A 12,080-nucleotide genomic window follows, 5' to 3' on the forward strand; every position below is an offset into this window, starting at 1 on the left:
CAGAATTAACAGATGACATTTACTCATTCAAGATTAACTCATGAAATTTATAGAAATCAAAAAAGGTAGAAAAGCTATACAGCAAGAAGGTAAAAAGAGCCTGAGAAGTGTACTTGTGTTTTACCAAGGTTCCTTGCTACAAGAGACCTTCTATCTAATTCCTGTTTTTCATTCATTCCAATTTCTTTGCAAATTAGCTGTGCACAAAACTGAGATTTACAGAGCAAATAAATATTAAAACGTTTAGATACCATTTAATTACAGTTTTATAGAAAAAYACATTACACAAAGCCACTATTCCAACATCTCCTTTATGCTTTTTTGCTATGCCTTTGGTAACAGYTGTCTTTTAAAGACCTTGTTATGGAAGGATGAATGTGACAAGTGTAGATGTAGCCAAATGTCTTTGTTTTGGTGTTAAATATTTAATATTATGCATTCATATAATGCAGTCAAACTTCTTTAAAAGTTATTCAACCAAAGAAAATGTTCCACAAAAAGAAGCTTGTTTTGTATGTCTTGGACTGCATATAGTTCAGAATGCAAAGATAAAGGAATAGTTATATTTTGTTCAGCTACATTCTGTAGATAGGCTGCTTCCAGTGCTAAAACTCCACTGTCTAGTCTAACATCCAAACACTAGGTACTTCAGTGGAAAAAGAGTCCTGCAGAAAAGGCAAGCACAGCTTAATGTTTCCACTCCTATGTACACATCTCAGATCTCACCCAGATCTTCAGGATTAAAATTACTTCAGTTATGAAGCATGAGGTTTAATACTACCTCCAAAATATTTACAGTTAACTATTAAAACTAGACAGACGTTGTGTGAATCACTTTTGTTTAATCTTTTTGACATCAACCACTCCCTGTGACAACCATTTCCACAAGTGAGTTTTACACTGTGTGAAAAATCTTTGTTGATTTTCCCAGATCTTAATTTCATGAAACATTTCCTTGTTTTCTAAACACAAGAGAAATTTTCTGTTTTCCTTCTCTACCTTCTCTCTGCCATTCTTTCATGTAAACAACAGACTCATGATATCCCTTCAACCTTACAGTAAAATTTTGCTCTTTTCTTTAAGGAGATTTTTGCCAGTTTTTGACTATTCTAATCACTCTTTCTGAAATCTTCTGGGGATTTGCAGTTCTCATCTTTTGATACATCTTGGTAGAAACATTCATTATATTCTTCTGCATTTACTCACACTGAATTTCATTTAAATCATGCTGCCCATTCACCCAACTTGTGTTTCCTTGACTTTCAAAGTCCTGTTTGGTCTTGATGAAATAATTAAATAAAATTAATTACCTCAGTCTACTATCTGGAACATTACTATACCTGAACATGAGGTTTAATGAAAGGGAAAAAATAAAGATCATTTTGTTTTATTCTTTGCTTCCCTTCACCTCAGTTTTTGATTCATGACTGTCTTTCATTTTATCTCATGATTTCTTCTTCTGTAACYACTTATGGAGGATATTACTAAAAGACTACTCCACAAACTAAATTAGGTCAGCCGTTTTCTTTTTTATCATTCTAGCACACAGAATTTCAGGACAGAAAATATCACCTTTTGCAGAAACCAGGCCTGTGAGAACCATCATGATCCTTCATGCATTTTAAGATTTATGGTTGAATTACCATTAAAACCAACTTGCTAGTTATTTGTTCAATATAGTGCACTCTTGTGCACTATTAAAATGATCATCCATGGCTCACTGATGTATAAGGTCATTTACTCAAATAAGAGGTCCTTCTTCCCTCTCCATGTGGATGAGGCCATAACCAGTTTCTTACTCATGTAGGAACAAAGGGAAACCACAGCACTCTAACAGAAACTTGGTAGATGGTAAATGGCTTTTTTTGCATTTATGATGGAACATCTTCCTTCTAAGTGGCAGACAYGTTCGTTTAGCATCCTTTCCAGTATCTTATCAAAAACATTTGTACTCCTGTCAACCCACAAATGACCCAGTCATTAATTACATTTAACAGTTTTAGCCTTGTTCTTCCACCTACGAGCTACCAGTAATCCTTTCACCCACAGCGTTTACTCTCTCAGATACTGTGTGTGGAACAACATTGGAACATTTTACTGTATTTCTGTAATATGATACAGGAAGACCTTAGACTTTAAGCTATATTGGTAACCCATGAGGTTTTACTCTGATTTAATATTACAATCACTACATTTAATATTTTAGAGACATTGKTCTATCTAGGAGTTCTCCATAATCCTTTCCTTTAGTGTTTACTGCTTAGTAGCCTACCTCAGATAATCATCAGAACATTTTCTGTTATCTTCTCATTAAGATATAGGAAGACCTCAGGGTTAAAGCTACATATTAGCTCGTAAGTCTTTATTCTAATCCAAATGATTAATTTCACTACAGTTAATACTTGAAAGCTCACTCAAAATACAGGTTTTAATTACATTTCATAATTGAACTATACAGTATACAGACAAAAAACGGCGCCAAGATTGAGCAAACACATCCATTGTGTACGTGTGAGGAATCTTTAGGATAAGGATTCCTGTATATTTTTACTTTTTATAAATGTATTTTAAAATTTGATGTCTATTAAAAAAGTTATTGTAGACAAATTCTTACTTAGTTTACCATAACAAACATGACTTCATAAAGTTATGAAGTACTCCCTGAGAAAGTACAGCTTTTCAGCACAATTCATTTTACCTTTAGGAACACAAAAACTGATGTATTTAATGAGAATAACACGATCAGTCAATAGTCTGATTCTCTGAAGAATTACTGAATGCAATTTTTATGCAAAGTGCCATCATTCATTAAGATTCACAAACTACTCCATATGCAAAATTCATATAAAATTTTTGAATTAACACAAGAGAAAAAAAGGCTAGCAGATGCCTTATGACAGACTGTACTAAGATCTAGAAACCCTGGGGAGCAATCTGGGAAATACTGGGACATAGTTCTCCGTAGTTCTAATCTGTTAGATTCAGATTTCCCATTATTCCCTTAAAATCCCACAGTTTGAGTCTTAGATCATATTACCAAGTAACTCCATATCAAGTCAGCAAGAACTACTATGAACTTTTATTATGGGTAATGTTTATAGCATACATGGATTAAAAACAGAAAAGGTAATCTTTAGATTAGTAGCACAAATGAGCATGAATAAGCTGTGAGCAAGTTTGGTAGTAAGATCTTTAAGGTGGACAGTCCACTTGTATGTTACACTTTGGCTGACTAGAGGCCTTGTACAGCACAAAGCAAAGAATTTTTGCCTTACTCAGAGAACTCATAATCCTACTACTCTACCCTTTGCCAATTCTTGAGTAGGTATCCTTTAATGTACCACAGACCTTTATTTCCTCTCAACCTTACTCTGACCAAGGAGGATGGAGGTAGGAGGTGAATGTACATGTGAACTATCCATCTCAAAGAACTTCAGTTACTAGTAAGTAACTTCTTTATTCATCTTCAAGTGTTAGTCCACATGTGCGTTCACACTGTGGGTGACTCTGAACTGTACTCAGTACTTTCATATTTACCTGGAGGTGGGTCTCAGAATCCTTCATGCAAACAACATCTCAGCACAATTCGGCTGAATACAGCACCAAATCCTGGATGCTTCTACGATGGTATACTGTCTGGTGAAAGCGCAAAAGAAGTTCCAGGTGGCTGCTTTGCATATACCCAGGATGAAAACACTTTAAGTGAGGCTGCTGGTATCATTTGACCTCGGGTGGATGGTGCTCTAATTAAAATACTTCCAAGCTGGCTTTTTAAGTTCAAACCTGTCTGTTTTCCACCTTGATGATCTCAGAATAGTGATAGCTGTATCTTTGAACATCTCTTCAAAGAGACACACTCAGGAGACTGCCTACCACATTCAAAACCTATGAAAAATTCAAGAACTTTGTTCCTGACATCCAGGTTTAAATCTCCAAGAGCAATCAGAATCAGATTTGAAAGAAAATACGTATTCTGGCTTTTTGTAAGATCATCTTACATCCTCTTCCTCCACACAGTTCTTCCATTCCCCCTCCATACCACCTAAGCAGGTATTAGCTACAGCATAGGTTTAGGTTTTGGACTATTTCACCATCACTGCAAGGAAATGACAGAATGGAAAAACAGATTCATGCTGAAGAGCACAAGCCACACTGACAGAAACTGAAGGTAGAAGTGTGAAAGTATACCATGTTACCATGGTACAGGCTATCACATAACCCAAAACATTTAGGTTTACTTTAGTTTTCAGTCTTAAGGGCACTAAACAATGAGGCTGTCCAGGTTTGCCACACATCTTCAAGAATGGTAAATTCCAGGTGTCAGTGAATTCAGATTAGCTACATCAACGCTGAACTCAAACTAAGGTACCTAGTAGTTCAAACAGGAGGTCAGTAAGACAAAAGGCCCACTGTAATTTGAAGAATTGAGACATGGTCTTACTAAGGTTTCCTTCGCTAATCAATCAGCAAAGCAGGGAAACATGAAAAATTCTTTCTTCACAAGCTATAGCTTGTAAAGTGTTCAGTGTTCTCAATGCAATCTCAGGAAGAAAACAGCCATGCAGCTGGAATCTAAAGCAGCAGCAGGACCAATCAASACAAAAATGCAATGCAATATCTGACAGTAATATGAAAACAGATGCTGAGTGCTAAGGCATATGAATTATTTACTTTCAGATCAATCAATGATCATGGCTAATACTGCTATCTTGAACTTAATCATGTGGATGAGATACTCTGTTTTCAAATGTCTAGGACATCTTTCCAATTTCCTTCTGCTTTGTTACTGGGACTGGTTGTTCCCACTATCTAAGATACATGCAAACTGGTTCACTGGTACTCCAGAGCAAAGAATTTGTTAGCAATGTATTCATAAGGGAGCTCTCAAAAGTTATATGAGAAGGTCAATACTCTGCTATCAACCTTTGCTTCATGACCAAACTGGATCATGTAACTTTGGGTGATCCCTTAAGTCCAAAATGTCCATGATGCTGTATAATTGAAACTCAAAATCTGTGCAGCACTCTTTAAAGACACAGGAGACACAGGTTTAGTTGGAAAARGGAAAAGAAAATTCACAAGAACAAAATAGTTTATAGTTTTTGAGCATACCTTTAAGGGATAATCCTGTCCAGGAACCAGGATCTGAATCAAGAAGTTGCAGGCCCAGTCACATAGCTAGTGAGCGTCCCATTGGGYAGAGATATGGGCAAGGAGCAACAGAACTAATAAATAATAAGATCTGCATGAAACTGGGGTAAAAGCTTTTCTTCTTACTGAACTGCTTTGATGGAGCAGAAGATCACATAGGCACTCTTCAAATGAATGCAGATTCTTGACACAGTACAAAAGAGATTCAGAAACTCAAAAGGTGAAATCTGCACAACTGCTAGCATCTGTCAGGAAATCTCTCAGATGGCAGCCAAGAGCAGTGCTATCAACTTTCAATGACTACCTAGGAGGCTTATAAATGACATCTGAAGATCCTGCTGGCAATTTGGTTCCTGCAAATAAAATCTCTTTACATTCACCAGTCACAAATTACCGAAAAAAATATATCCCTCTGCTCATTAAGAATCAAAGCTCATAATTATGTGGCAATTTAGCAATACTGACAAATAAAACATTCTTATCCGAAGAGTCAAATCTCTTTTCCTTGTTTTTTGCTTTTGTAGTGATGGAGGTGAAAGAAGAACTAAGAAAGAAAGGCATGAGGTAAAGAGTACTAATTCRTGGAAGACCTTCAGTAACCTGTTACCAGAGTAAGTAAACGAGACCTCTGAATTAACCTAGTATACTGGAGATGGAAAGTGCAAGAAGGACCAAAAGGGACTTTGAGGAAGAGTGAGAAGAATGTGAGGGGGAGGAGAAAAGAGCTCATTTGGATAGAAAATTGACCGCTTATTATCTGGAAGAAAAAGAAAAAAGGGGGTAAAGGGAGGGAGGCACAGTGACGCTGCTGATAGAAGTTATGCACCCAGATTCCCATTTCCAGGGTAGTCCTCCAAAACCAGAAAGACTAATACTGGCTGAGGTAGTGGAAATAAACAGAACCCAAGAAGACAGTGCTGATGTTCCACTTGTGGGAAGAGAATGATTCATTTCTTTCAGAAACAAGTTTGTGGCATATTAGTATTAAAATAGTTCCTGAAGAGGAGAATCTCTTTTATTCTGTGACATCTGCTGCACAGAATCTGGTAACTTAAGCCAGATCTCCTAACCTCCGCTGTCAGAGACAGACTAATAACAAGGACATTACCAACGTTTGGCTAGATACTAGTACTCAAATAGATGACAAATCAAGTGACTTGAAAATATTTCCAGGGTGAAAGGAATTTATACGTGTACATATATATACGCATACATACATACATACGTATAGATTYGTGTGGGTGTACATATAAAAGCAAAGCTTTTATAGCACTGTATGAACATCTTGTAGTAATGCAATAGCATCCATCATCATCAAAGAAGTCAGTGACAGACATGCTGTTCTTGCCATTGCTCCAAACATCTACAAGTATTTCCTCTACTTTTCTTTGAGCTCCTCAGCTCATGAATCCTGACCTAGTAACATTCATCAGAAAATTGAGTTGTGCCCAATGGAGCCAGGGGTAAGAAAAACTGCACTTAATGACAGGACACTCAGAGAACAGTCTCCCTAACATCTTAAGAAATGGGTACTCTCTGCTCATATTTTTGTGGAACCTGTGCAACAATCCATTCTCAATGCTGGGACAGGGAAAGAATAGTCCAGTATAGACAAGCTAGCATTTGCTGAAGGACAATAATCAGAAACCAAACCAACTGTGTTATGTGGTCAGTGAAATTGAACTGGGGTCTCTCAACATGTTCAAGGTCTGAATAATTTGAAAATAGGGCAATTTAAAAGGATCTGTCTCTGAAACGAAACAGACACCTCGCTGTGCTTCCTGCAGGAGACGCAAAAAGACAAACTGACCTTCAGGAGTCAACAACAGAGGCCTTTGGCAAGAGCGGATCACTGACCCAATGTTCAGCAGATATCCAGTTGTATCAAAGATCCTGTATAGGTTATATCTATTTGGGTCTGTCCTAACTAAAACTCTCAAGACAGGAATAAAATAAAATAAAGACGAAGAAATAATTGAAAAATAGTCAACAAAAAACTGAGAGCATGGTGCAAGGTAACAATATCTCCAATCTCAACTGTTTCAACTCCAACATATGAACATTACAGTAAACATTACTAAAAGACCGAATTGATCAAATTTGACAAATGACGACATCCAGTGCAACAAGCCGACTACTTAAATAGTTGGGAACTTCTGTAACAGCAAATGATAAAGGCAACAATAAAAACAAAATCAAAATTCTTTAAGCAAAGATTACAAATATTTTGAAGTGTGTTATATGAGAGTTAATGTTGAAACCTGCCGAGAGATAGACATTCACTGAAAGAGGGCTACAGGAAGAGCCAGTGGGAGTGGTGGATTACAGACAAGAAAGTAAGCTCTCTGGGCTTTGTAATTTTGGTATTACTAAAATATCCTACAAGTTAGCAAGATGATGACAGAAAACAATGCAACAGTACAGAGGATAGCACTGCTATAGAACAGCTTATCAGCTATGCAAAAAAATACAGAAATGTAATATGAGAATCTTGTCATTGATGCAAAGGGAAAAAAAATCCACAGGAAGGAAGGAAAAAAAMCCAATCAAATGATTCATGTTGGTTGAATGGATGAGGGAGGGTATAGTATAAAATTGAAAGTGACGGAAGGCTATGACTAACAATCTCCAAAATGGAAACATCTCCTAATCTGCCAATCTGGACTCTATAAAGTTGAACAGAATAAGGCTACAATGAGAAAATTCTGAATATACTGACAACTCCCCTTTTGTTAAAGAGAATGTTCAGTCTTCTTCAGAAAGATGAAGGGTTCTTCCTGTGCTCCTCTCTTAGAAAAGCTAAGCAAAAAGCTTTAGCAGTTTTAATAGGAGAAAACAAAATACTGCTATGTTAAAACATCAACTCCTCCATTAAAGCACTCCAGTAACTACYTAGGATCAGCACTGGTCCCAGTCAATTAACAAAGAACACCTGGGGAGCTAACTCCTTGAAAATTCATTAAATTAAGTACTAGAAGTAAAATCCAGACTTGTTACATCTCAAAAGCATGAAAATTACTGGTACAGATGTCAAAAGCGGTTTGCCCACTGCCACTGTTACCTGGATGAGGGGGCATATGTGGCTTCCAATAGTCTGAAAACCTCACCAGCACCAAGCGCACCTATATTGATGGCTTCATCATCAGTTCCCCAGAGAACAGCACTCTCAGTCAAGGTACTCATCAGTGCCTTTAGCAGTCTTTTCCTCCTGAATACCATGTCAACTGGCACTTGGCAAAAGTGGTAGCTCTACTTTTGAAAAAAATTTATCAGGACATAACATTTTGCAACTTAGAGAAGTAGACTTGTCTATCCTTAAGACAAGTAATAACTGTAACAGGAGTCACTCATAAGAACTGTCACTACAAGGCAGAAGCATCTTCGAGTAAGTAACATTCAGGACTAAAAGGAATTCTGTATTGTCAATAAAAGATGCTATTCAAAACCATAGACAAAATGTATAGCTACGATGACCAGATTCCCAAGTTATAAATAAACTAAAATATAAGGCAATTAGAATAATAATTCAACCTCTCTCTTATGAGTACCTTAATATTAAGAGGACTAAAAGGCAGCAGATCTGAAGCTAAATTAGAAATATTCTAGAAAAATTCAGGGGGATTCTGAGAGCAGCAAATCCGATGTCTGTATTAGATGCACAAAAATGATTAAAAGAAGTGTCAAAATCCAAAGAGTAAGCATGACTTTTGTAAAAAAAAAAAAAAATGTATTACACATTTATTGGACTCATCTGAGGGAGTTATAAGAATGTGGATAGGGGAGATGCAATTAATTTTCTAAAGGCCTTAAATGAAGTCCCTCCAAAGCTCTTAAAGATACCACACTCTCCTGGTATTAGAAAGATGACTCATACATGGATAAATAAAAAAAGGAGGAAAAAAGAACACAAAGTCTCAGTAGGTTTCCTGAGGATCTGTACTAAGACTCTGCCATTCAGCTTTTTTTATAAATATTTGGAAGTGGTAGAGAACAAGGTGACAAAATATGCTGATAAAGCAGGGTAGTTAGGAAAAAAAAAAAAAATAGCTAATTCTAAAGGACTGAAGAGGACTTCACACCCTGAAGTGATATAACAGGTGAAATTCAAAGGTTGATAAAAATCCCCAAATTATATTCATGGGGAAAAAGCCCACAATCCTAACTTTATACACACAAAACCAGGCTGTGAAGTACTACTCAGGAAGCAAGTTGGAACTCTAACAGACAACTTTAAGAAAGCACTGGAGCACTGGTTCAATACTCAATCAAAAAGAAAGTCTAAYGTTAGGAAATATTATGAAAGGAGTGTAAAGGAGAATAAAGTAGAAAATAAGAACATCTACACGCTGACTGCTGAATAAGCCTTTGGTTCCCTCTATCAGAAATGGGACAATAAAGCTAGAAGTAGTTATGGAAGATCTTTGTGTGAAGAACAGTTAAATAGACTAAAGACACTACAGAAAAGAAATGTGGGGATATGATAGCACTCTAACGAATCATGCCTTACTGAAAAGATGCATTCATCAGAAAACGGGAGTAATGATTCTCTTTTTACTGAACAGAGGACATGAAACAAAATAAGTAGGCACAAGGCCAAAAGGAGGCAGACAGTAAGAGGAACTACTTTACTTGATGTAAAAACTGTGGAACTCACTGCCACAGACACTTAGATGTGACAGTTCATACAGATTCAAAAACCAAGCAGACATCCTCATATAAGAAAAAAATCTGCCAAGGCTTGTTAACATAAGGACACTAGTTCTGAACTGCAGATCATTAGCAGATGAAATAATACATCAGAAAGTATCACTGTACACATGTGCTGCTCACATATTCTCCCCCATGCAACTGCTGTTAGCCATTCTCACAATTCTGATCTAAACAAATCTTCGGTAATGATCCTCTAGGCATTTCACAGTTGCGTAAATGCCATACTAATATATTTTTTAAATATATATATTTTATTTTTTGTTTTATGCTAAGTATTTTTTGTAAATCAGTGCTGAATCTCATCCTATCATAAAGAAGCCTGTATGTCATCTCCCTTCACAGGGCTTGTAAAAAAAAAGACAAAATATCTCTAGTTATGAATATGCTTTACGTGAATTACTAACATTAAATTATTTGTATATTCTTAGGAACACACTATTTTAATAATTAAGAGAACTCTACAGGCATATTTTATTTATATATTTTATAAATTTATTACGTAAAATATATTTAACATAATATTTTTATCTATCATAATAATATTGCAATATATTATCATAATGAGGTATATATTCCCCATACATTGTTTTAAATTTTACCTTTATCTGGATCCAACTGTTCCTGGGAAAGAATACCACACAACACTGAGTTCTTCCACACCCCCTTCTCTTGAGTAAGTGTAGTTAAAATATGTAGTTCCTGGCTGCCATGTTCCATCAAGTTTTTATGAGCCACCTGAAGGATATATTTTATAAACCAAAGTATGTTAAAAGATCAACACTTAACAACAAGTTGTTAAAAGAAAAATTTAAGAGCATATGGTCTTTATATCTTATGTAAAGATAGAATAACCCAGATAAAGAGTACATCATGTACAAAGAGTACAAAATGTACATCAAAAACATCTTAATGCTCAGTCTGTATARGTGTTATCTCTGCCTCCAGAGATGTAGGCAAAGAAACCTCAAAGACCAAGTGTCCCAAATCTTAAGACTTATTAATCAAGGCATTTCTTAAAATTCTGAAACTGAATGTTGATATAGGTGTCCCTTTTAAAATGAAGGATGAGAAAAGACTGTGGTTCACATCATGGGTTGACACCAGCAGACTAAACTATTACTAAAGGCAAAAGATTTAAGCTGCAACAACTCATCTGATGGTTACATGCAACTAAGATGAAGGCAGACTGAAGTCCCAAAGTAARTTAAAGTAATTTCTGCTGCACTTAGATACCAGGATAATTTCTGGAAGCAGAGGGATGCTTGGAAGCAAACTAATTAAAGCCATAGAATTTTCAAGGTAATCCACAATTAACACTGGTCTTGGGGGAAAAAAAAAGTATCATCTAAATCTCTTCACTTTTTTTTTGTACTCTTGCATTTGTTTTGAAGGATGTGGAACCTCCCAGCACAAAGTGCATCTCTTCAGAGTTAATCTATAGCAGGCAGTTGCTAGTAAAAATTTACTCTAAAAATCACCTCTGGATTTTCCCTGCATTTAGCCTTTTTATTTTTTTAAGCTCTAGACAGGACCTCAAACTACATTATTTATGATAAACACTGAGGAACAAAACTTGTTCAGTATGCTTTTATATAGCAGAGCACTAATCCTTAACCTATTAGCGCCTTGTGGGAGATCCTGCAGTACCAAGAGATGTTTTCATTCATATTTAACCTCAAATGTACAAACAGTAAATAGCAAAGAATGACTCATATATTATTTCATTTCTAGCAGTATTAATAGACAACTATTTTAAAAAATATTAGCTTACTTCCAAGTATCTTAACATATTCCTTTTACAAGGAATATTTGGAATACTACATGACTGCAYAGACAAGTGATTCGTTTGACAACTTAATTACTTCAGAGTATACAGAATTTCTAGCTAAAGGGCTTGATCCATATCACCCAATAGGAAACAAGTTTTTGGATAGACTACATACTTAATATCTTCAAGTTTCCAAACCTTTTGTAAATGCTACTAAGTCTTGATTTCATGAAGCAAACTCACCTGTACAAAAGCCTGAAATTCCTCCCACTTACTTTCAGGTAAATCAAGAGGCAGACAGAGAAGAAGTTCAATACAGCTTCTACAAGGCAAACGAGAACAGTATTTCAGGCAACTTTTGTTTTTTAAGATGTGCAATATACAGCTCTTTCTTCAGTAGCAAAACAGTAATTTGCTTGAAATCACAAAAAGTCACAAAACAGTTTGTTTC

At 35.9% G+C, this 12,080-nt stretch overlaps 1 protein-coding gene across 2 annotated transcripts in view; it reads right to left on the minus strand.

The window, feature by feature from the left end:
* The window catches only part of ZNF292 (zinc finger protein 292), a 58,741-nt gene that overhangs the window by 16,371 nt on the left and 30,290 nt on the right, over positions 1-12,080 (minus strand). The window contains exons 3-4 of one of the 2 annotated variants that reach the window (XM_085318708.1): positions 11,873-11,951; positions 10,461-10,596 (exon numbers count right to left, since the gene is read on the minus strand). In XM_085318708.1, the coding sequence (XP_085174834.1) occupies positions 10,461-10,596; positions 11,873-11,951 (215 nt within the window). Of the gene's footprint in view, positions 1-3,537; positions 3,619-10,460; positions 10,597-11,872; positions 11,952-12,080 lie in introns of those variants that run through there. The other variant, XM_085318709.1, reaches the window with a different exon arrangement.

The sequence above is a fragment of the Rhea americana genome, unplaced genomic scaffold (assembly GCF_003343005.1).
Source record: "Rhea americana isolate MKP2758 unplaced genomic scaffold, rheAme1 scaffold_55, whole genome shotgun sequence".
Taxonomy (NCBI): Eukaryota; Metazoa; Chordata; class Aves; order Rheiformes; family Rheidae; genus Rhea; species Rhea americana.